The sequence below is a fragment of the Neolamprologus multifasciatus genome, chromosome 5 (genome assembly GCF_963576455.1).
Source record: "Neolamprologus multifasciatus chromosome 5, fNeoMul1.2, whole genome shotgun sequence".
NCBI lineage: Eukaryota > Metazoa > Chordata > Actinopteri > Cichliformes > Cichlidae > Neolamprologus > Neolamprologus multifasciatus.
In genome coordinates this window covers 27,942,275-27,968,068 of record NC_140443.1, presented here as the reverse complement: position 1 = coordinate 27,968,068, position 25,794 = coordinate 27,942,275, and the positions used below count along the sequence as shown (strand labels likewise).

Here is a 25,794-nt window from a genome sequence, read left to right as displayed (position 1 = left end):
TGGGGTCCTGATGTCAGCTTTGCTTATAATACACATACGTCTTTTCTTTGCTTCCCTCTCTCTCTCTCTGTGTCTCTCTCCTTCCAACCAAACGCTGCTTGCTTATAGGCATTCACTCAGCCAGTCTCATGAACATGAACAGTCATGCATCCAATTATAGATTAAAGGCAGAAAGACTCTGGTTCAGCCTTAATTGGTGGAAATCCACCTCTCCTCCGCCCCTCCATCCCTCCTTTTCCGTTTCTGTTCCCCCACTGCCAGGATGGAGATTCACACCTGCTCACCCACGTAAAGATGGGAGCCAATCCCTGAGGACTAGCGCGCGAAGAAGCGAACTCGTTAAAGCCGCTGCGTGCAACAGTATGCCCCCCCTCTCACTTGCCTCTCTCCCTCATTTAATAGATTTGGAGGAAGAGCCATGCAACGGGTCAGCGTGGAGACACTTTAACAGTGCTTCGTAGGTTAAATAGTGGGTTTTAGACACTTGACACTCTGTCATGTACTTCCTATAAGCGCGCAGGAATGATTTATTACCTCAGTCAGGTTTTGTAATCCATTGTGCTTTCATTTGTCTAATTACACTCCTGTAATGGGCTCATTTTCCCCTGCCTGTCTTCTCCTGCCCTCACTGATGCACCAGCATAATTCATTTTGGCCCCTGATGTCTTGCCGTTGCATAGATGCTAATTTCCATTACCCCACTCTCTTTTGTCCATAGGAGTGCATACACCTGTTGTATAGCTGTTTGTCAGTGAAAACTAGTTTCGGTGCAGTTTTTCTGAAACATAGCTTCCTAGCAGCTCCGGCAGCTTCTGTCATTAGTCAGCTCAGGAAAAAAAAAATTACGTCTATTTGTCTCAGCACGGATGCAGAGTTGCATTATTTTCTTTCATATTTTACCTGTTTGAAAATCCAGGCAGGAATGCACGGTAATGCGCGCTGGGCTAGCTGCAAACTGGTCATACCAATGTACATGAAGGCGGAAGGATACGTACCTCTGGATGACAAATTAATGGAAAAATCAACTTACATTAAGGGCCTGATTCACTAAGCAGGGCAAATGGAAGCAATGGGAGTGGAAAGTCCTCCGGGTAATCTATTAACAGAGTGTAAATTTATAAACACAGGCGCAGCCACTTCAGCTCAATAATAACCTAATGTAGTTTACTAATGGCAGCGCAAATGAGCATAGGGTTGCAAACAAGCAGGCCCGATGAGGGTGTGAGTAATCTACTAACAGCACAGACACAGCTTGTTACTTGTAATCTGACAACATAATGTAAGCGTAGGTTTTACCCACATTTCGCTCAGGAAGCAGCTTGGCAGCACGGGCCAGGGGGAGGCGGAAGAATGGTGGAAAAACCGGAGGTGTTAATAGAGGAACAACTTCGGAAAACAATACTTTAAACTGGCTCATAAAAAGGGAGTTCTCAACACCACTGTGGTCAAGGCGAATGCTAAAGTGACTGTATGAACAGTGGAGAAGCCCAGATACAAGGGACAGTTTTGGAAATGTGGAAATCTGTTATACTAATTGCAATTAAATCATGAAAATGGTCATTTGAATGTTGTTAAGCTGACAGTTTCAGGTATTTCTTGGTAGTTTTTTTCTTTGAGCGGGATTATTAAAGCTCTGCTTGATGTCCTAGAAATAAGAAGGAGGACAAAAATATCATAAGGTTAATAATAAAGGTTTGGATACAGTGGCTTTTGTGACGTTCTTGATTCGGAAGCTTCAACAAATTAAAAACAACATGCCTTGGCTGTTGATAAGTTCTGATGGCGCTTTCCTCTGGTATTCCAATTAAATTAACATTAGAGGAGAAAATTCTCTCCCTTCTGCTCTGCGTGCTCTTGTCTCAGTGCCGCCTCCTCCCAGCATCCACAGCAGTTTATGTCCAGAACAAAATAGGTTATTGAATTACTTATTTTTAAAGCATTAAATAACCACTTATACAGTGTATCAATCAATTCCCTCATTTGGTGTTTTGATGGTGGTGGACAAGGCTGTGCAACACATGTTAAGTCACTTAATGGTATTTAATTGAATTGAGATCAGGTGACTGTAAAAGGTATATCATGTGATTACCAGCATTTACATCATAGTCTGCAAACTATTCAGTAACCTCCTCAAGCTCTATGGATGAGGACATTGTCATGCTGAAAGACACCACTTAAACCACTGTGGAAAGGTTTAATTATAGGATAAATCTAATCAGTGAAAACAACTTTATATTGATTTGCTGCGACCATTTCCTCTAAGGGGACAAAAGGCCTAAAAACAAGCCAGCAAAAAACCCGTAAAGCATAACAGAGCCCATGGAGTCCCTTACTGTAGGGGCAAGGCTTTAGGCTTTTCCTTTAATTAACTGGAGCCGCAGTGGATGAGGGGAGAAGGGGGAAAAAATGGTGGCAGGAACGATGTCAGAAGATCAGAGAGATGATAAAAGAGCAGTGTAGAAACCCCCATGATGCTCTGCTCTCTGTCTTTTCCTCTCTTTCCCTCTACTTCATGACTCATCAATCATCAGTGACACAACAGTCCCTGCTTGGCAATCAGGCCTCTTGCGTCTCTGCTCTCAAAGTGAGATATGGACCCTTTCTCTCCGTAGCAAGCAACGGGTTACAGGAGTGAAACAGCCAAGAGGTTTAAATTATTTCATGTGTCAAAGTATTTGATGAACCCCCCGCTGCCTGTAAAGTTACTTTCTTTTATTTCCTTTGAATAAATGAGGGGCCCAAAGACGTGTCCAAGACTTTAGATTAACTGCATGGCTCCTTGGAAAACTCTATTAGCATTCACTTACAAATCCTCCTAGAAACAGCATTCACAGGTCCACTAGAGTTCACTTGGGACCGAGTGATGTAAATTTCCTCATCTGAAAGCGAGCACAAGGGTCAGTGAAAACATCCGCGTGCCTGCCAACCAGGTAACGGACGTCAGAGAAGTCACAGGAGTGACTCCAGCATGTCCGGGTCCACAAAAGACTGTAATTGATGCCTTGGTATTATAGCAAGAGGGCAAAATCCCCTTATTTATCTCTATGCAGCATGCAGGTGACTTCATGTACCCTTAAAGACACTCACAGTTTAAATACAAGTTTCCCTATGTGTTGTCTATCAGCATGCAAGGAACGTAAGGAGGGTAACCTTAGGATTAAGGAAGGTATGAAGGTAAAAACACCAAGTGGGTCGTTGTCACAGTAGATGGCTCTTATTGGCGTAATGGTGGGCAAGTGCACTGATGGCTTGTAAGTGCCTCCTGTCAAAAAGCACTCCACGGATCTGTTTTCTTTAAGGGCGCACACTGATAGACGGGAACACAATTATGTGAAACTGCATAACCCACATAAACAAACTCAGAGTTACTGGCACGCACATTCATAAGACTCGTTTAGTGTCTCCAGTCTTCTACAAAGCCATTAGAAAGAGATAAACGCTGATGATGGCTCCCTGCACAGACTAAAGCAGGAAATCAATTCACTGTATGGGCAGGAAGTGTTGTATTTTTGCCCACTTCGCATTAAAAATTCTGCTGACTGAACGTTCCAGTGGCACCATAACGAACAGCGTTGCAGTTCAGAAAAGCAATGATCGCGGGAGCAGCCTGCCCACCGGGTGCCCACGATTCACCTCTGCTCGTTTTTTTTTGGCTCGCTAGGGGCTCGAGTTGGTGAATCATTGCTTGTTGCGCGGCGGGGACGAAGTGAGCCTTTCTCGCTCCCCGAGCCCCTACCAATCTCCCATGTCTTCACACCTCTGTAGCCACTGGGCGAGTCGTAAATCTCCAACATTGCACCATCTTTTTGTTTCCATGACAATGCTCCGCAGATAATTTGCGCTGGCGTCTCCCCTGGGCGGATGTGTGCATTTGGGGGAGGAGGGGATTTCACCCCAGATTTAAAGTTCTAGAAGAGAAACACTCCCCAGTTCACCATTTTTAATTTAAAGAGGGAAAAAAGGACAGTTTCTTTCCCCATAAGGAAACCTGTTACCTTCCACTGCGTTTTCTTTTTCTTTTTTTAACCTGTTCAACCTGGTCATCTTTGCTATTTAGCCACACTGGCACTTGCACACATAGAAGGATCCTCAGTAACGCTGCACATAGCATGACTGTCACACTCAGGATGCCGATGGACACGGCTGATATGAGCTTTTCACTCCTTCACTGTACAGCAGAAAGCAGCTCACCACAACAAGCGTTGCTTAGAGACCATCTGTCAGTTCCCCACGGTCACCAGGCACTGTCGCCACGGTGACAGATGGACCTGCCTGTTGGAAGCCATCACTCCTCGCCGAGACCTAGTAGCACATACACACAGACACGCACCGTGGACAGACAACATAATCTGCTTAGTAATGGCTTCCGTTTAGTAACTGCTGGGTTGCCAGGTTGGTGCAACAGTTTCTATCTGTTGCAGGGTAGTGTACAAGGTGTACTGCTTTTTGTCAGACTGTACCCACCTTTGGCAGCTTGTTTTGCTGAATTTTTTGCACACAGATTTTGACTTGGTGTGTCAGTGCTTCGATTTGTATGTATTGATTCTGTTGGTAACAATTCTTACTTTAAACTGTGCTAGTTTTCGCCTAAAATTCTTTGTCATGGTAAACTCAGGGTGTTCATATGAAAAGAAAACCAAGTCATCTTCCCTCAACTTCATGTGTTTTATTTCCTCTGGCAGTCAAACAAAAGTACTACTTCAAGCCACTTAAATTAATCTGTCACAGTCCTCAAAGATGCAGTAGAGTTCATTACTTTCCTGTCTTTGAAATTCACGCCGCTCTGTTGATATCTTCAATCATAAAAAAGAAAAATCCTAGTAATTGGATTATTGGCTCTTACAAAAGAGTCTCGTGCCACTCGTGTTTAAAATTTGGTAAGCAGAGTAAAATGAAATGAAAAAGGGCCCACAGTGGTTCTGGTCCATTATTTGAGAGCTGGAGGCGCTGAGGATTTAGCTGAGCTCTCTCACTCAGGCTGTCAGTCTGCCGGCCAGGCCAAATTGCCCACCTGTCTAAAAATGCTCTTTCCCTCCTCGTGCGTGTAATTAGGGCCGGAGGTCTGATCTGAGAGACGCCCACAGATGTAAAGCTAACCTTTGCACAGTTGTGTTTTCCCTGTTTTTATTTGCTTTATGATTGAAACCGACATTTATTTCAATAATTGATTTATCTCAGTTTTTCCTATCCGATGTAGTTTCTCCAAAAAGTTGGAATATGAAACAAAAGCATAAACTCTAAATGGAATTGATGCACTTGCAGATTTCATTCTATTAAACTGGAATTTGATGTTTAAGTGAGTTTTGAGACAAAGGCAACAAAAGACTGAGGAAGTTGTGGCACGCTTGTCAAAACACCTAGTAGAGTATCTTTCAACTAATTATCGAGTACAGCATCATTAAAAGACTAGAAATATCAAAAATGAATGCCTGTCATGTTGTTATTGTTTAAATAACAAACATATTCAGTTTGTCTTTCAATTTTTAAAGCTGTTAATCAAAGAAAGCAAGCAAAAAACATGTGCTGCACATTATGAAATTCTGAATTTTGTGTGGCTGCAGAGCCGCTAAGAGGCACTGAGAGGGAGCAGCGGCAGATCAATTGCAGTGGACAGATGAAGGATAGTAAAACACTGTCCTGAGTCCTTGACTGACAGCCTCCTCGGTCCAAAGAGAAAACCTTGGGATTCAGTGGGATTATGTCTAGTATGCATCCTTTTTTTTTTTTTTTTTATCAGATTGTTTCGCACTTCTGAATGAATGATTCCTATCGATTTGAAAAGGGGAGTAGTGGGGAAAGAAGGAAGAACTGCAGACGCATCACAGCTGGAGCTGTCAGTTGTGAATGAACCCAGATGTCTGAGAGATAAAGAAGACGAGCGTGTGTGTGCGTGTGTGTATGTAAGATGTTATCCTCTCAGCTTCCCTAAAGGATTGACACACAGTAGTGGCCCATTTTCGCAGATGAAGCACAGCCTACTCTTGTGCGTGCTTTAACACATCTTTTGTATGTCAGAGGAGCGTGTGTTTGGCCAGCACTCCACTCGCTGCTGAACTATAACGTTGTAGATGGAAATAAAACCACACTTCTTGTATTTTCTTTCTTTCACACACTCCTCCACGCGTTCTCATATCCGTGACTTCACGCTGCCGCTTTTTTCACGCAGAGCCGAGGGAGGGAGCGATGTGTTTAAGGAGCGCATTTACCTAGTCGGAGCTGAGCTGTGTTGGTATTTCAGTAATCTGTCAGTCTTTTCCGTCTGTGTGCGCGCTTTGTCGGGTACAACGATCTTGCTGCAATCGATATTTTCTGGTCACTGCTCACTTGGGCAGAAGCAGCGTGGCTGTCATACTTTAAGCACACCTTGATTTGTGTCAGAAGCCTGCCTGTGAGAGTGCATGTGTAGCTGCATAGATGTTTACCAGCATGTGGGGGTGGGAGGGGAGGCTGGGATGGAGCGTACAGAAGAAGAAGAGGGAGGGAGGGAGGGTGATGATGCTGAGGGAAGAAAAGGGAGGGAGGGAGGACAGTGTGCAGTGAAGTAAGAGAGAGAGAGAGGGAGAGAGAGAGAAAGGAACAGGGACAGGAAAAAAAGGAAAAGGCAGCAGGGAAGGGAAAGACTGGGAGGACGTGCCAACTGCCTATAGATGTTGGAGCCTTTGACAGCGGAGCGCGGTGCTCAGCGGACACAGGAAGATGGTCTCAGTAAGAGGGGAACTGACGGTTGCCTATAATTTAATGTTCAATATCTTGGACTCCTTCTCCATGGGTAATGCTACGGCCAGGAACTCCAGAGCAAAGCTTGCTTTTCTCCTCTTTGACAATCTTCTTTTTATTCGCCGGCTTTAGGTGCTTTCCAGGATCCTGTCTTTCCCCTTAACTCTCACTCGTCCTCCCTCAAACACACGCTCACTTGTGCGCGCCTCCGTTGGGTAGCCAGGGTCTCGAGAGCGCTGGCTTAGCCCCCCGGCGCTGGCCGCGCTCTTCTGCCGCACCAGTCAAGCCAAAACGCTGGCCGCGGCAGCGATGCAGATAGATCGCGCTGCCTGCTCCCCACCTCCCCCACACCCCCCTCCTCCAAAACGTAAGCCACGGTTGGGCGAGCGAATGAAATCAAGCAGGGAAAGAGAGGAAAGGAAAGAGAATGAGACGAGAGCTAGATTTGCTCTGTTGTGACAATGTTGGGGAGTCTGCGTTAATCTTTTTTCCCCCACCCATGTTTTGTTTTTTTTTAATTTTCCCTTTATTTTAATGTGAAATAAATGTTCTAACTCCTTTGGTAACATTTTTCTCTTTCTCTTTTTTTTCCTTCCGTTTCTCTGTCTGGCTTCACAGGAGTGGCACCTGCAAAGAAGAGCCCTAAACTGGTAAGTAGTTGTTTTAATCTTAATTTTTACATCCATCCACCTCTGTCCACCTCAGTCCTCTAACCACATGTGTGCGTCTTTCTGAGGGATGTCTCAATATCATCACCTCTCCCTTTCCCACCTCATCTCTAACTCCCCTCTGTGCGCTGCAACTTGTGCTCATGTTGTGGGTCGGTTTGTGGACATGGGATACTGTACCGTGCGGGGGTGGATTCCTGTAGCTTCACATCACCCCCCCCCCCACCCCCCCTTCTGACGGGGGATGGGACGAGGAGCTTTGATGCACCGCGTGAGCTGGGTTGTTAACACGCCGATGATCGCATCGCACTGGGTGCTAAGTTTGCAGTGTGAGCATTGATGTATGATCACAGCTGAGAGACCGCTCCATCCTGTAATGTCTTTATTAAAAGAGAGACCCCTGTAGACTTTGCAACTGAGGACGTGTTTGCCAATATTGTTTTGCAGGATGATTTTGACTCTCCATACAGAGATTACACTAGGAGGATATGCAGTGGTGCTTTTGAAATGATGGTGCTGTAGTATTAGCGCTGGGTAGTTAATGGTATTCTCATAGCCGTGCATAAGTGGTACAGTTCAAGCGTCACTCGTGATGGTATTGGAGTGTATTAGTACGCACAGCATGGGTAAGCCCCCCCACTGTGTAGGCACCACTAAAGGTGCAGGATATTATACAGTTTTATAGAGAAGCGATGTTAAACATAAGGCGAGGGGGGCGGAAATGGCCTAGCAAAGACTCCAATCTAGCCCACTGGAAGGGAAAATGTGAATGAAACTTTTAACTGTATTTTCATAAGTTTTACAGCTTAAAGACTTTCACCATTGCCATTCTCACTACACCAAAGCAGTTACGTAAAACATAAACCGTTAAATGTTAGTAAAAAAAAAAACAGAGGAGCTTTTCTATCTACTACTAATTTCTTTCTTTTTTAAATATTTATCTATAACCAACTTTTAGAAAAATCTATGAATAACCAAAACTTTGTTTTATAAATACAGGACAGTCTGGGCAGTGAGCTACCAGAATGTTTTCAGTAATTTTACTTGGTGGCACTATTCAAAGGACCCTGTAGACTGTGTCTGACAGACCATGTATTTGCCAATTTTGTTTTGCAGGATGATTCTGAGGTGGAATCTTCATACACAGATAACAGTAGGAGGGTATGTGATATTGTTTAGTTGGTGGGAAGGTTTTTAGAGAGGTGTTATGATATTATTGGTGTTGGTTTGATAATCCTTAGCTGATAAAAGAGGTGGTGGATAAGCTGCCAGTGATAATTATAGCATTACGTAATGTTTAACATTAACATTGTGTTTAGGCTTACGAGGCTATTTATGTGTGACAAATCAAATCATGACTCTTATGTCACTACATAATGCAGTGCATAAAGACATGAGTCTGCAGGTGACAGAGCAGTACAGAGCTAAACTTTAAAATTCCTTTTGGGTGCCGTATCTTCAGGCTAGATGAGATGGGAACCATCCATCGTTTTATCAGCGTACAGTTCAAAAGTCTTTATTTCAGGTATTACCAGAAAGACCCTGTAGACAGTGTCTAACAAAACGTGTTTGCCAATTTCATTTTACAGGATGATTTTGAGCTGGATCCTCCATACGGAGTTTACACTAGGAGGGTATGTGATGTTTTTTTTAAGATGGGGAGAAGGTTTGACTGAGCTAAACTGGTAAAACTTAAAATTCCTTTTGGGTGCTGTACCTTCGGGCTAAATAAGAGAGAAACCATCCATCTTGTTATCAGCACACAGTTCAAAAGCTTACAATCATGTGCATTTGTGCAGGAGTAATCCTCACGTCTTTCAAAGCACCAGTAATGCTGAAGAACAAAAACATATTTCAGAGCAACACATGACACAATCTTGATGATGCCCCTTTTTTTTCTTTTTTCTTTAAGAAAGCCCTTGCTTATTTCAGCAAAATAATGCACGGCATTCCTCACATATTATATGAGCAGGACTCTCTTTTTAAAGAGTCCAGGTGCTGACCTGCTTGCAGCATTGTGAGAAAGAGTCTGTAAACTGAGCATGTTTTCTTTCTTCTTTTTTTTTTGTTGGGTGGGGGGGGGGGGGGGGGGGTTGGTTGTTTTGCTGGATGATTTTGAGCTGGATCAGCCTTACAGAAAATACACTAGTAGGGTATGTGATCATGTTTAGAACGGGTTTAGGCTGTGGTGGGTTTATGATGGTTCTGGTGTCCTTAGCAAATAGTAAAGGTTATGGATAAACTGCCAGTAGTGCTGGTGTTATTGCATGATACATTTCAGCTCTACAAGGCTGCTTAGGTGTGACAGAACATGCTTTGGACCTTCTGAATGCTGGTCCTTCTTGCTGAATATGAAATGAACCATTGATCTCATTATCAGTGTGCTGTTGAAAAGCCAGCACTCATGATGGTGCTATTACATACAGTATGGCTGATCCACACATCTGTGAGAGCAGCTCCAATGATACATTATATATGCAAATTTTGGAGCAACCATCCCGATCATGACTTTTAAAGAAAGCCTCTTGTTATTAAAGCAAGTTGATAGCAAACTACACTCTGTAAATGTTACATAACCATGGCTCTGTCATCAGAGTCCAGGAGCTAAACTGACCAGGATAATGTGTGTTTGCCAATTTTGCTTCGCAGGATGAATTTGAGCCAGATCCTCGATATAGAGAGAACATTAGGAGGGTATGTGATGCTGTTTACATAGTGTGAAGATTTTAAGGATTAAGCTCCCAATGATAACTGTGTTAATGCATAATGTTTTTACTCTATTTACTCTTTGGTTGTGTGATGATGTTGGCAGCTTGGCATGACACAGCTAATCTTTGAATTTTGGGGGGATATTGCATCCTTCAGGTTCAATAACAGAAAGGAACATTTATCTCACTACAAGCACACAATTTAAAAATAAGTGTTCATGATTGATAATTTTTTTTGTAAAGCAACCAATGCCAAACCCAGATAATGTGCTTTAAAAGACAGCCTTGCTTATTTCAGCAAGTTATTGCCAAACCACATTGTGCATGTATTTTGGAGCTTTTTTGTATTCATGTTTTTTAAAAAAATGTTTTTCAGGATAATTTTGCAATGGCTCCTCCAAACAGAGATTATAGAAGAAGGGTACGTGATGTCATTTAAAGTTTTTGAGAGTGAGGTGTAATCATACTGGTGCTGGGCAGATGATAGAGATGGTATTCTTATAATGTTAATACAAAGTGATCATATTTTAATGCATTCAGGCTTAAATTGTCTCACACAGAAATATATTATGTGTGACTCAACAAACTACTTATGACTGTTAATGCTGTGCTACATAAATGTACATATTACATTTATGTAATATGTACATGTAATATGTACAAATGTACATATTACATTTATGTAATATGTACAAGGGTGCTACACTGGCCTTGTTGCAGTTTAGAAGTGTCATTCAGGCATTATTAGACTGGACATGTTTGCCTATTTCTTTTGCAGGATGATTTTGCGGTGGCATCTTCATACGCAGATAGCACTAGGAGGGTATGTGTTATTGTTTAGATGGGGTGACGGTTTTAGGAATGAGCCGTCACTGGTGGTGGTTCTATAATTCTTAGCTCACAAGAGAGGTGATGGATAAGGTGCCTGGGAGAGCAGTGTAAATGCTCCATGATGTAATGCCTTTATTAATAGAGGGATTCTGCAGACTGTATGTAACTGAAAATGTGTTTGCCAATATTGTTTTGCAGGATGATTTTGAGCCGGGTCCTCCATACAGAGATAACACTCGGAGGGTATGTGATATTATTCAGAGGTGGTGGAAGTATTATTGATGTCAATGGTTATGGTATTCTTATAATAGATGAAACCAATGAACAAGCTGTCAGTGATAATCATGTTCATCCATACTGGTTTCACTAACTGTCTGGTTGTCAGAAAAAGTAAATATGACTGTTAATTCTGTAGTACACAAAGGCAGTTAACCAAAGTCAAGCTGGCTGTTAGCTTAGTAGGACAATGGTAAACTTTGAAGTTTGAATGTTTTTCAAGGTTAATTAAGAGAGGAACTATCAATCTCATTAAAAACAAATCGTTTTAAAAAGCCGTTTCTGTGACAGTATTGGATTACAATATAATATGTATAGGTTTTAGAGCAATCCACATCATTCCTTTTAAAGGAGGGACTTGCTTATTTCAGCAAGACGATGCCAAACCACATTCTGCACATTCTTATTTCAGGATAATTTTGCGATGGCTCCTCCATACAGAGATAACAGAATAAGCGTACGTGATGTCATTTAGGCAAATTGAAACTTTTCGGGAATGACCTTGTGTGCGTAGATGGCACAGTGTGGTCTTCTTATAAAGATAATAGAGGGGATGGGCATGGTGCCAGAGATCATGGGTTTAATGCATGAGGTTTCAATAGAATATTTTAATGCAAGATGCTGTTTATGTGAGGCCCTGCATTCTAGTTATTGCTGTTAATTTAGTAGTACATAAGGACAGTGAACCCAATTTAGGCCTGCTGCTGATTTTTCAGAACAGCACTAAGACTCCCTTTGGTTGCTGTAACGTCAGGCTAAATGAAACGGAAACCTTTCATCTTGTTATCGGCATACAGTTCAAGTTATCATTCATGATGGTATTGCAATGTATAAGTGTATATCTGTGACGGCCCCACCAATGCTGAACAACATATCTAGGTTTTAGAGGAACATATCCCACCATCATGATGATGCCCATTAAATGCTAAACCAAATTCTGCACATATTACAAGATCAAGAGGCCTTAAATAAAGAGTCCAGGAGCTAAACTTTGCCTGCTTGAACTTTGTCTGACAGAACATGGCTGCCAATTTGTTTTTGCAAGATGGTTTTGATGTGGATTCTTCTCACAGATAATATTCAAGGCAGGGTCAAGAAAGTCTTAAATTATTTCAGCAAGACAATGCTGAAATAACAAAGGACACAAGCATGACTCTATATCAAAAATGCCAAGTGCTAAACTGGGCTGGTTCCAGTGCAGATCTTTCTTTCTGATATTGTTAGAAAGACCCTGTAGACTGTGTCTAACAGACCATGTCTTTGCCAATTTTTTGTTTTGCAGAATGATTTCGATGTGGAATCTTCATACACAGATAACAGTAGGAGGGTATGTGATATTCTTCAGATGGGGTGAAGGTTTTAGCAATGAGTTATTGTGATATTGATGGTGGTTTCATAATCCTGAGCTGACAAAAGACACAATGAAAAAGGTGCCAATGATCATTTTAGCATTACATAATGTTTAATCTCCTAGGACCTGGCGTCCACATATGTGGACATCACATTTTGGGATGTCTAGACCAAAATACTTAATTTTTCTCTGCAAGTGCCTGATATCCACTTACGAGGACATTATACTGCCACTGTTCTATTGAAATTTAAAACCAATGTCCTCATATGTGGATCTCATTTTTCTCAGAAACAAAAATTAGGTAAAAAAAAAAAAAATCTGGTAATTCTTTGTTTTTACATTCATCAGGTCCCAATAAACCCAAATGGCAAAGAATAAATTTAAATGCATGCCATGAAAGACTTCGGGTCTTAGGAGGTTAACATTGCGTTTAGTGTATGAGGCTATTTATGTGTCACACCTCAAAGAAATTATGACTCCTTATGTTACAGTGCATAAAGACACTGAACATGAGTCATTCCTGCTGGTGACAGAGTTAAACTTTAACATTTCTGTTTGAGGCCGATACCATCATGTTAAAAAGGAAGGAGCCATTTAGAGTTCAAATGCTAGCTTCTCAGTTGTGGCAATGAATGCCATCATTGAGATGATGCTTTTTAATGGAAGACCTTGCTTATTTTAGCAAGATGTTAGCAAACTACAATCTGCCTATGTTACACAATCATGAATACATTGCAAAAAGTCTAGTTGCTGAACTAAGATAGAACCCTCCTAATATAAAAGGGTCCTATAGTCTAAACATGTGTTTGCTAATTTTGCTTCGCAGGATGATTTTGAGCCAGATCCTCGATATAGAGAGAACATTAGGAGGGTATGTGATGCTGTTTACATGGCGTGAAGATTTTTGGACTAAGCTGCCAATGATAAATGTGTTAATGCATTATTTTCTTACTTTATTTACTGGTTACTTGTGTGATGTTGTCTGTGTGCGATACAAAAACTAAATTGCCGTTAATTCTGTAGTCCATAAAGACAATAAAATATAGTCAGGCCTGATGCCAGCTTAGCATGACACAGCTAATCTTTGAATTTTGGGGAGATATTGCATCCTTCAGGCTCAATAACAGAGAGCAACATTTATCTCACTACAAGCACATAATGTAACAGTCAGTGTTCATGATTGTATTGTACACAAAAATTATGATTTTTTTGTGAAGCGACCAATGCCAAACCCAGATAATGTGCTTTAAAAGACAGCCTTGCTTATTTCAGCAAGTTATTGCCAAAACACATTCTGCACGTATTTCAGGAGCTTTTTTTTGTATTAATTTTTTATATTATTATTATTTTCCAGGATAATTTTGCAGTGGCTCCTCCAAACAGAGATTATAGAAGAAGGGTACGTGATGTCATTTAAAGTTTTTGAGAGTGAGGTGTAATCATACTGGTGCTGGGCAGATGATAGAGATGGTATTCTTATAATGTTAATACAAAGTGATCATATTTTAATGCATTCAGGCTTAAATTGCCTCACACAGAAAGATATTATGTGTGACTCAACAAACTACTTATGACTGTTAATGCTGTGCTACATAAATGTACATATTACATGAGCATGGAGCCATAGCATGGAGCTCGGGTGCTACACTGGCCTTGTTGCAGTTTAGAAGTGTCATTCAGGCATTATTAGACTGGACATGTTTGCCTATTTCTTTTGCAGGATGATTTTGAGGTGGCATCTTCATACGCAGATAGCACTAGGAGGGTATGTGTTATTGTTTAGATGGGGTGACGGTTTTAGGAATGAGCCGTCACTGGTGGTGGTTCTATAATTCTTAGCTCACAAGAGAAGTGATGGATAAGGTGCCTGGGAGAGCAGTGTAAATGCTCCATGATGTAATGCCTATTTTAATAGAGGGATTCTGCAGACTGTATGTAACTGAAAATGTGTTTGCCAATATTGTTTTGCAGGATGATTTTGAGCCGGGTCCTCGATATAGAGAGAACATTAGGAGGGTATGTGATGCTGTTTACATGACGTGAAGATTTTAGGATTAACCTCCCAATGATAACTGTGTTAATGCATAATGTTTTTACTGTATTTACTCTTTGGTTGTGTGATGATGTTGGCAGCTTAGCATGACACAGCTAATCTTTGAATTTTTGGGGGGATATTGCATCCTTCAGGCTCAATAACAGAGAGGAACATTTATCTCACTACAAGCACACAATTTAAAAATAAGTGTTCATGATTGTATTGTACACAATAATGCATTTTTTACATTTTTTTTTTTTTGGAAGCAACCAATGCTACTACCCAGATAGCTTATTTCAGCAAGTTATTGCCAAACCACATTCTGCATGTATTTCAGGAGCTTCTTTGGTATTCATTTGTATTCATTTAAAAAAATATATTTTTCAGGATAATTTTGCGATGGCTCCTCCATACAGAGATAACAGAAAAAGGGTACGTGATGTCATTTAGATACATTGAAACTTTTTGCGAATAACCTCGTGTGCATAGATGGTGCTCATAAAAACAATAGAGGGAATGGGCATGGTGCCAAAGATCATGGGTATAATGCATGAAGTTTCAACAGAATATTTTAATGCAAGATGTTATGTATGTGAGGCCCTGCAATATAGTTATTGCTCTTAATTTAGTAGTACATATGGACAGATATAGTGTATATCTGTGACAGCACCACTAATACTGAATGACACATGTTGATTTTAGCGTCCCACCTTACATAATATTTAGCATAATGTTTAACATTGCGTTTGATGATGCCCTTCAAATGCTAAACCAAATTCTGCACATATTACAAGATCAAGAGACTTCAATAAAGAGTCAAGGAGCTAAACTTTTTTTTGTTTTGCAGGATGATTTTGATGTGGAATCTTCATACACAGATAACAGTAGGAGGGTATGTGATATTGTTCAGATGGGATGAAGGCTTTAGAAATAAGTTGTGATATTGGTGTTGGTTTCATAATCCTAGGCTGATAAATGACACAATGAAAAAGGTGCCAATGATCATTTTAGCATTGCATAATGTTTAACATTGCGTTTAGTGTATGAGGCTAAAATGCTCGAAGTTTAGAACTTTGATTATTAAAGCACTTTGTAGACTCAATCTGTGATTGCCAATTTTGTTTTGCAGGATGATTTTGAGATGGATCCTCGGTACAGAGCTTATGGAAGGAGGGTATGTGATCTTTGTTTAGAGAAGGTGAAGGTTTTGGGAATGACCGGCTTGGATAACGGTGATGGGTTGATAACAGTGATTGAATTCTTACAGCAGATAATAGAGCTGATGAACAACTTCCCACTGATAAATGTGAAAAAAATCATAATGTTTTTAACATGTTTGGATATCTGAGGCTGATTGGGTGTTGCAGAAAAACTATTGGTGCCATAGCAGGACAGAGCTAAAATGTTCAATTTGTTTTAGATGCCTTGTCCTTAAGGCTTAATAAGATAGGGACCATCATTCAAGTTATAAGTGTGCTGTTTTAAAAGCCAGAATTTGCCCTTATATTGGGGTAGAGTATAATATAAACAGATTGTCGACCCAAGAAGCTGCTATCCATCTGATGCCTTGTTGAGACAATGCCTAAACCACTTTCTGCAGATATTTCAGGAGCTTTTTTGCAATTTTCATTTTTTTTTATCATTTTTTTTTTCCAGGATGATTTTGCGATGGCTCCTCCATACAACGATTACTCTAGAAGGGTATGTGATATAATTTAGATACAGTACAGAATTTTGGTGGGAGATTGATGTCATGTATGGTGGTGCTAGTTAGGTAATGGTGATGGTGTTCTTGAAAGCGTAACAGAGGTGATGGAAAAGTTGCCAGTGCCAAAACATCAAGTCACTATTAGCTGTGTCTGAGTGAAAGTACAGTAATAGTATAGTATAATATAGAATACTTTTGCAGGATGATTTTCCACTGGCTTCTACATATAGAGACCACCCTATGTGATTTCAGTTAGCTTGGGAAGAAAATAATTGGGATGTGTGATGATATTAATGCTGGGTATATGATTATAATGGGATTTCTATAGCAGATAATCGAGGTGATGGGTATGCTTTTTAAATGCATGTTATGTTATGAAGTTGTTGTGTGCTAAACCAGTGATGCGTCACGTTAAGCAGGACTGAGCTGAGTCTTAGGAAGCAGCGAGGATTTGCTTTCATTGCCCCACCTACCAATGCCTCTCGCTTCCCATCTTCTGTCTCTTTAATAAGTTATTGGAGCAGCACAAAACCATGTATTAAACTATTCGCAGGCCACTGAGGAACCACGCAATGACTGCAGAAAGTCAAAATCTAATAGATTCATCAAGTATAGGAGATTTGTTTTCATTTAAGAGGGGGATCGGATTTGGACTTTCTGTGCATCAAACAACAAGAAAAAAATACAGATTGGTTGGCCTGGGTTTTTTTTTTTTTTTTTTGGTTCATCAGTCCTCAGGTCTGACTTTACCATCAACACGACCTGCATTTCTGATTAAGTATATGACTCTATTGATTTTTTTTTTTTAAAGTACACCACAAAACCCAGTGAGGTTCTTTGCAACACCAGCAGAGTAAGCATTCCAGCTGGAGCCACAGCCCCGACTTAATATTTGCTAAAGCATCAAGCTTATTTTATGTCTAACAAGGATGATGAATATAAACATGAATTGCAGAGGTGTAGGAGAGTGATTCAGCGAGTAATGAGTGTGAAGACATGACTGCACTTTGAAGGCCAAACACTTTGATATTCGAGAACAGACGAGCCACTTGCCTCCACCCTTTCCTGGTATATTTTTGTCCTCTGCGTCCAAAGTAATGTGCAGTCACATGACGTGAAGAGACTGAACTGCTGTCATTTTCGCTTACCGTCTTAAAATATCGGCCTTTCTTTCCCGAGCTCTGCCCCGTAACCCTTTCACGTCGCTGGCTTCTTCGCAGCAGTGGAGATTTTGCAGACCAATGGTGACGATGTGGTGCTTGCAAAGGAGAGATGCTGTGACAAGGATGACAAACGGGATCTTTACCGATACTCGCAGCGCACTTGTGCCTGAGCTCAGGATTGTGAGGTTTACTCAGCTCGAATCCTCGAACAGATGCTTAAGTGCGCATGTTATTGAGGGGCGAGTGGCAATTTATAAGCAGTTTTACATTTCTACCTTCACCAGTAAAGTCCTCTCTTCTTTTTAAACCCCTGGAGTGCTTTATTCATTGTGACTATCCCTCCATATACAGCAGGGAATGCAGCTCCTTGTTAATACATTCCACTCTGTTAAACAAAAGGAATAGGCAATGTACTCTTGTAAGTTCCACAGTGTTTCCTCCCATAGCTGAATGACTTAATCATGAGAAACCATTGAGGTCTTCTTTTTTTTTTTTTCCTCCTTCTTTGTTAGCTTTAAAAGAATTCTCTGCATAAAACAGCTTGATTATTCTTTGTGTTAAATAAGGGAGCAACACGACAATGGTTGACATAATACTCTTAGAGTGTGCTTCCTTTCACCCCAAGGAGAAGCCATGTTTAATCTTTTTGAACTCTAATTCAGAATTGCTCTGTATTCACGTCTCCGCTGTCCCTGTTCCTCCTCTCACAAACCACAACCCAGATTCATATTTTCTATTCCGCTGTTGACGATGCAATAACCTTCTTTTTTCTTTTTTCTTTTTTTTCTTTTTTTGAATGCGTTTGTCTCCTCCTGTCAGTCATTTTTGAGTTCAGCTTCCATGCTCCTGTGCAGAAGATTTGAAACAGTCAAATGATATTGATCTGCTTCTCCAACAGCAGTTGTCAAGAAAGGACAGCCAGAACAGCTCCCAGCATAGTGTTTCCAGCCACCGGAGCGCGCACACAGACTCGCCTGTGCACTCTTCCCTGGCACCCGCTCTCAGTGAGAGCAACGCGCCCCCACCTCCCTCGCAGCCTTTGCCGGGACTCCCAATCCAGGACTCCCCAGGAGACGGGACCATCCAGAGAAAACCGGACCCCTTTAAGATTTGGGCCCAGTCCAGGAGCATGTATGAAAGTAGGCGTAAGTATATTCATTTCTGGTGGCGGTTGGATGAGGGCAGCATGGGGTATTGGCTCGGTGCAGACCCTTGGTGTCTTGGTGGTACTGCTCATTTTGGGGAACGTTTTGTGCTTGTAAGTAAGCTGGGTCAGATATTTGTATTTATTTATTGATTTATGTTTTACTAAAGACTGGCTTGCACTCAAATGCCTCACTACACATAGCGTGATTAACAAATATATTATACTGCCTGTGATAAAACAATAAAACATAAATATTGTAGGAGTCTGTCAAAGAAATTTGTTTGTTGTTATTATTTATTAGGCAAATGACAAATTGAATTCATATTTTTATACCCAAATTTGAGCTGGCACACTGGACTTCACAGAGAAGTCAGAAATTATATATACATTTTTTTTAAAGTCTGATGTTCTGTTCAACCAGTAAAACTTTTCTGTTCAGGGATGCAAATTAATGACCGTAATTGAGCTTTGCTATGTTTTTCAGCTTTTTTTAATGTAAAATATTGAATTTAAAGCATTTGGCATTAACCTCCTAAGACCCGAACTCTTCCACAGCATGCATTTTTAATTTCTCTTTGATATTTGGTCTGATTGGGACCTGATGAATGTAAAAACCAAGAATTACCAGATTTTCTTTTTTTTTTTACCTAATTTTTGTTTCTAAGAAAAATGAGATCCACATATGAGGATATTTGTTTAAAATTTCGATAGAACAGTAGCAGTATAATATCCTCGTAAGTGGATATCAGGCCCTTGTAGAGCAAAATTGAGTATTTTGGTCTAAATAACCCAAAATGTGATGTCCACATATGTGGATGCCAGGTCCTAGGAGGTTAAATATATGGTTTAGATCAGGGGTGTCAAACTCCAGGCCTCGAGGGCCAGTGTCCTGCAGGTTTTAGACCTGTCCTTGAACCAGCGCAGCTGATTTAAATGGCTAAATTATCTCCTCAACATGTCTTGAAGTTCTCCAGAGGCCTGGTAATGAACTAATCATTTGATTCAGGTGTGCTGACCCAGGGTGAGATCTAAAACCTGCAGGACACTGGTCCTTGAGGCCTGGAGTTCCCCACTGCTGGTTTAGATAAAAGAGCTTGTGCATGCTGGTGGATTTACCATTACAGAAAAATAAATAAATAAATAAAGATTTTGGAAGTTATCAGTACTGTTAATTTAGGGCATAAACCTTACATTGGGAGGACATTGTCGAATGTAAAATTAATTCACCTACATATTTTCATATGTACTCCGTCACTGCCTTGAAGGAAAATTGCTGATAGATGTCAGTGATGGTAGATGAGGAGCCTAGCTAATAAAGAAAGCCGTTTACATTTGTTTGTATATAGAGGCTGTCTTGTAAAATTACTAGAATCTAGCTTTATGGCTACAGGTACATGTATTTTTTTTTTCTGGCATAGCCATGGCAAGCATCTTCTTGTTTTTTTTTTCCCAAGCTAAGCTAATTGGCTTTTCTTTCACATTTAGCATTCAGCTATCAAAGTGGTGTCAATCTTTGAAACTGAGACTCCACAAGAAACTGAATAGTAATAGTATTTCCCAAAAGAGCTAGCATGCTACTTTGTTACTTTGTTACTAGCTATAGACGTATAGGCCTCCAGTGAAACTAAAATTACTAGTTGCCGCTTTCACCCAGTGCCAGACAACAGCACCACTGACACACTTTTATTTTAGACTTCCCTTAAGAGGCACATGGTGTATAATTAGTGCAAGAGTGGAGTAGATGTTGGCGGATTGTAAATCTCCCCACCCCCCGCCTTGGCAAAGCAAGGGGATTGCACTAATTAAAACGAATAACCATCATATTCATTGTCAAGTTAAAAAAAAAAGAGAGAGAGAGAAAAGAAAAAGATAGCAGAAAGAGAGAAATCTGCAAAGGCTTTTTATTCTTCATTTATTTATTTTTTTAAAGATCTAATCTGTTTTCCAGGTGCACTTGTTGAGGATTTTCATTATTTAGATGGCTATGAAGAAGAATTAAAAATGAAGGGCTGAGCGTAGGCAGTGGTTCAGACACCTGTTGGAAAGCTGCCATGATTAGTTCAGAGTCAATAGTATTTGATTTTGTAATAAATAAATGATTAACAATAATAGAAATGGAGTGAAAGAATCCACAACCAAGGGCGGGAGGGATGTTGTCTACATACCCGCCCTCATATGATGACATCCCAATAGGGGATTTCTAAATTGCCCAGCCAGTTTGATCTGGTAAAAAGTTAGAAAAGCAAAAAAAAAAGAATAATAATAGGACAGTTGATCAAAACATTTGAAGGGGATGTAAAGAGAAATATAAGAGAAAGCTGAGCACTCTGAGGTATAGAGTCACAAGGAGAAACACCTTGAACAGCACGGGAGGAACAGCAGGTGTAAAACCTCCACTTCCTCACGCTTCATTGAGCTCTCTCCATAGAACTCACTCCATAGGGCTCAGGCCTTGAATTGGGCAGAGACATTTTTCCACGCAGCGTTCACTATAATGAAAAACTCTGCCGAGATCAAGGTCTTTAAACTTACCGTGCAGGGAGTGATTTCCATTTGCAGGAAGAAAACGTCCCAAAATCTCGCACAGCATTAGCCTGCTGTAAAAGCGGAGGAAGCTTGCTCGTGCTTTTGTTGGGCTTCATTATGATTATTTTGGGTTTTTAAAAAAATATATATATATATATATATATTATCTCCTTTTTTGTAACAGCTTTGAATAGGGCCGTCTATCTTGGGAAAATATTGATCCGTACATGCCCAGTTGCCTCACTGTGGGGATCACTTATTGGTCTATTAATGGGCAGGAGCAGCGTGTGCAGTTGACCTTCCTGAGTGCGGATGCAGATTGCGACAGTTAGCCTTTGACTCTTTCCTCCTCCGGTTCCTCCACAGTAACCCTGTGATAGATTGGAAGAGATAGCTGCGCTCCGTGGGGATTTTAAGTGTTGACTGAAGGAGCAGATTGGAAGCACACTGCTTATGCTTTCTGCCACCCCACCCTCTCTTAGTGGTTTTAGCGGCCTTGGCAGCAGCAGCTTCAGCTGGAGCAAAAAAGGAAATCTCCCTGAGAGATGTTTGTCTGCACACATAACACATCTGCGCCCATGGAAATGCATGCACACATACTCATATGGGGATTCAAAGCCGTGTATTTAAAGCAAAGAAGCTCCTATGTACAATGGGATAAGGCCACACGCATGCAAATCATCTCCTCCTGTCCTCTGGGCTCTGAGCTCGCTTCAGTCTCCCCTGCTACATTAACCATGAGCTGTCACTCGCTGCTGTGCGATGCCTCTTTTGTATCGCGACACCTTTCGAGTTACTAGTGTACACACACGGTTGCCTCATGGCTACGAGTGTGCTGTGACTAGCCATACTCAGGGTGGGGGGTCAGGTGGAAGGTGCACTCCAGCATAGCCAAATGATGCATCGCGTGTCACACATCACCTCACAAGAGAAACACTGTAGCCCATTTGAACATCTCTAAGGTTGTCTCAAAAAGCTGCGAGAAAGTGAAACTATACTCGGAAACGATCAGAAGGGAATTATAGTCTGATCGTTTCTAATTATGGGAACGATGGACACCGATATCTTTTTTCTCAGCCTGTCTTTTCAGTTTGTTTTAGCTCTAAAATTATACTCTTGGCCCAAAATAGATCCTTTTTATCTGTTGATGGCTCGTTTTTTTTTGTTTTGTTTTTTTTACTGTCTTTGTGCAGTGTGCTGCCACAGTGACAAAGCTGTGAACACAAATAATGACAGTATTTACATGCTGACATAAGCAAACATATCTGATTGTCTCAGAACAGCAGGTGTATCCATTATGATCACACTGTGGTTGGCTTATTGTGTACCTGAGGGTATTAAATGAAATGTCTGAAGGCATCACGGTGCAGGAATGGAGATCCCACAAGGCCGACTGTGCTTGTGCATAAGTGTTTATGGCAGCTTGTCGATTTCACAGTTCCAGACTTCCAGGAGCAGGACATTTTCCTGTGGAGGAAGGACACGGGGTTCGGCTTCAGGATCCTCGGAGGCAACGAGCCAGGAGAGCCTGTGAGTCTCTCTCCTTCAATCTTTTTCAATCTCACGGCTGAAATCTCTCCAGTTTGCGTTTCAATTTCCTCACTTTTCACCGTACATCTCCAAAGAAATGGATAAACTGACAAGATTGTGTAGCTTGAATGATGAAAAGGATGCTATATTCCCAGCACTAGTGGGAGCAGCAGCTATAGGATTTTCTTTCGACAGTCTCAACACAACAGTTCTTATCTTTCCCTTGTGTGCGTTTCCATGCTTGTGTATTGGAATTCAGCAATTTCATATCTGTGATTGCTTCTCTCTGATCTGACCAATGTAGCCTTAACCAGTCAGGGACGAAAAAAAACCTGCACACACACCATTTCTTTTTTTCTTTTCCTTTAAAGAGTCAAAGTTGTTTGTTCTTGTTTACACTAGCCTGCACTGCGCGCCCCCCGCCCCCTTTTCTTGAAGGGGGAAAAAAAAATAATGATTTACTTTAGAGCTTGGCTTGGGTTACTACTGTTACAGGCTTGAGAGAATAGTAAAGATTTAATGCTGAAGTTTAAATTGTAGCTGTGCAGCATGCCAAGGTTATGGCCGCTGAGAAAATCGACACATTTTTATATGTCATGGACTTTAATGTCGTACTTTTTCTTTTTAGAATACCGCTTGATCGCTTTCCATGCATTTATTTCGCAACGGTGCGGCGTAACGTATAGCTGCGCAGTCTTTGTCGACACGTGCTTTTGAATGCACGGCAACCTCATTCGTCTGCTGCGTTTCAGATCTACATTGGCCACATAGTCAAGTACGGGGCTGCAGATGAAGATGGACGCCTGCGATCCGGTGATGAGCTGATATGCGTGGATGGAACGGCGGTGGTGGGAAAGTCACACCAACTGGTGGTCCAACTGATGCAGCAGGCTGCCAAGCAGGGCCATGTCAACCTCACAGTGCGGCGCAAAACCACTTACGCTGGTAAGAAGCAAGCAGCTCGAGATGGAGGAGTAGTTTAAGCTTTTTAAAGAGGTCTAAGAGAGGGTTTTTACTGAAGTCCAAGAATACACTCAGGTTATTGTGGCTCAGGACGTAGAGTAGGTCATTTACTCCAGTCCACATAGCAAAGTGTCTGTAAGATGCTGAAAAGGAAAACTGATTCTGATACATCATCCACCAATATGTGGTTCTGTTAAAATACACAGATGGATAGAAAATAGCACCGTAAGAATGTGGCAGTCCATTTATTATTGAATTCTACTGATTTTACTTCAAATAACAGTGACAAATAATACTGCAGAACTTTTAAAGTGTACTGCAAAACACAACCAGGTATATCTGTCCACAGTGCAATCCAATCCAATCCAACAGTCACGATCCAATTTCAAGTAGTTTCAAGTTAAGCTAGTGTCTGTGAAGGTTCTCAGTCATCCAGGTCATCGTAGTCAAAGGAGCTTGCAAAGAAAAGCGTCTGGACTTCTTTAAGTTACTTGAAGACGTTTCACCTCTCATCCGAGAGGCTTCTTCAGTTCTAAGGTCAAATGGTGGAGAGTCCCAGATATAAACCTGGTGGGAGTAACCCCCCACAGAGGGACAAAAGGACCCCCTGATGATCCTCTAATCGCCTGAGCCAAGGTGTGGAACTGGGTGTGGGTCCCAATCAGCCAGAGTTTCGGGTGAGTTCATTGTGAAACCTGGCCCCACCTTATCATGCGAATTCCTGAGGTCAGATGGCCCAGGGTGTGAGTGGGCGTTAAGGCATCTGGGAAGGGATCTCAAAACTGGATTATAGATGGCAGAGAGTTGGTGTCGTAAACCACCGCCTCTGTTCAAAGATGGTCGCTCACAGTGGACATAGATGGCTTCTTTCACTCCTCTTTCAAACCATCTGTCCTCTCTGTCCAAAATGTGAACATTGGCACAACACAGAAGAGCCACCTCCACTGGACAAGATTCAGCTGTCCATCTGCATCTTAAGGATAAAGGACACTCTTTCGAGGATGCCAATGTTCACATTTTGGACAGAGAGGACAGATGGTTTGAAAGAGGAGTGAAAGAAGCCATCTATGTCCACTGTGAGCGACCATCTTTGAACAGAGGCGGTGGTTTACGACACCAACTCTCTGCCATCTATAATCCAGTTTTGAGATCCCTTCCCAGATGCCTTAACGCCCACTCACACCCTGGGCCATCTGACCGAATTCGCATGATAAGGTGGGGCCAGGTTTCACAATGAACTCACCCGAAACTCTGGCTGATTGGGACCCACACCCAGTTCCACACCTTGGCTCAGGCGATTAGAGGATCATCAGGGGGTCCTTTTGTCCCTCTGTGGGGGGACACTCCCACCAGGTTTATATCTGGGACTCTCCACCATTTGACCTTAGAACTGAAGAAGCCTCTCGGATGAGAGGTGAAACGTCTTCAAGTAACTTAAAGAAGTCCAGACGCTTTTCTTTGCAAGCTCCTTTGACAAGTTAAGCTAGTAGCTTTGTTGACCAATAGTCCAAAAATGACCATCATTTGTTTCTCTATTTAGATTCCTTTATGCAGGATTCAGAATTAGCAGAACTGTAATTTTTGGGTTTGTTTTATAAATTGCAAAAAGTATAAATATCTCTAACTGATCAGTTTGTTTACATATAGTGTATTCACTGATAACATGTCAGTGAATTTTAATGTGTATTGAATCAGTTTTGAGAGCAGTCTGAGATGGCTTCATTTATATTCGATTTTTGCAGCTTTGCTTACAGTAAAACATTGTTCAGTTTTAGAAATGCACTCCCTGCTTTACCAACAGCCACGTTTATGTCAGTCATACTTCCATCAGGAGCCCAGAGGCCTTCTTAATATATATCTAAGGTCAGCCTTTCGCCCTTCTAGAATTTAGTGTGGGTGTGGAAGTGGTCAGCCGCTACCACGAGCTAACACCCACGCCCCACCGCTGACTTCACTCCGGTCAACACAGCTCTGCTCCTTTAAAAAAAAAAAGACCCATAAATATGATGGAGAGGGTGGCCAACCTTCGGCCCAATGACAGCAGCCAGACATTAGTGCATTGCTGCTCCCTGTCTGCCTCAGAGCATCGAGAATATGAGGCGCCTTCCTTGAGCAGCTGTACAGGAAATGAAATGTGGAATGAAATGTCCAGATAGAGCAGGCAGACCACG

At 41.5% G+C, this 25,794-nt stretch overlaps 1 protein-coding gene across 50 annotated transcripts in view; it reads left to right on the top strand.

Annotated features, from left to right (window-relative positions):
* Positions 1-25,794, top strand: part of magi1b (membrane associated guanylate kinase, WW and PDZ domain containing 1b) — a 150,595-nt gene that overhangs the window by 102,857 nt on the left and 21,944 nt on the right. For 7 of the 50 annotated variants that reach the window (XM_085158493.1, XM_085158491.1, XM_085158492.1 and 4 more), the window contains exons 13-32: positions 7,336-7,367; positions 8,502-8,546; positions 8,975-9,019; positions 10,035-10,079; positions 10,470-10,514; positions 10,872-10,916; positions 11,123-11,167; positions 11,613-11,657; positions 12,483-12,527; positions 13,378-13,422; positions 13,906-13,950; positions 14,272-14,316; positions 14,523-14,567; positions 14,974-15,018; positions 15,434-15,478; positions 15,716-15,760; positions 16,243-16,287; positions 18,356-18,602; positions 22,569-22,660; positions 23,413-23,605. In XM_085158493.1, the coding sequence (XP_085014619.1) occupies positions 7,336-7,367; positions 8,502-8,546; positions 8,975-9,019; positions 10,035-10,079; positions 10,470-10,514; positions 10,872-10,916; positions 11,123-11,167; positions 11,613-11,657; positions 12,483-12,527; positions 13,378-13,422; positions 13,906-13,950; positions 14,272-14,316; positions 14,523-14,567; positions 14,974-15,018; positions 15,434-15,478; positions 15,716-15,760; positions 16,243-16,287; positions 18,356-18,602; positions 22,569-22,660; positions 23,413-23,605 (1,284 nt within the window). The remainder of the gene's footprint in view (positions 1-7,335; positions 7,368-8,501; positions 8,547-8,974; positions 9,020-10,034; positions 10,080-10,469; positions 10,515-10,871; positions 10,917-11,122; positions 11,168-11,612; positions 11,658-12,482; positions 12,528-13,377; positions 13,423-13,905; positions 13,951-14,271; positions 14,317-14,522; positions 14,568-14,973; positions 15,019-15,433; positions 15,479-15,715; positions 15,761-16,242; positions 16,288-18,355; positions 18,603-22,568; positions 22,661-23,412; positions 23,606-25,794) is intronic. The other 43 variants (XM_085158488.1, XM_085158490.1, XM_085158496.1 and 40 more) reach the window with 43 other exon arrangements.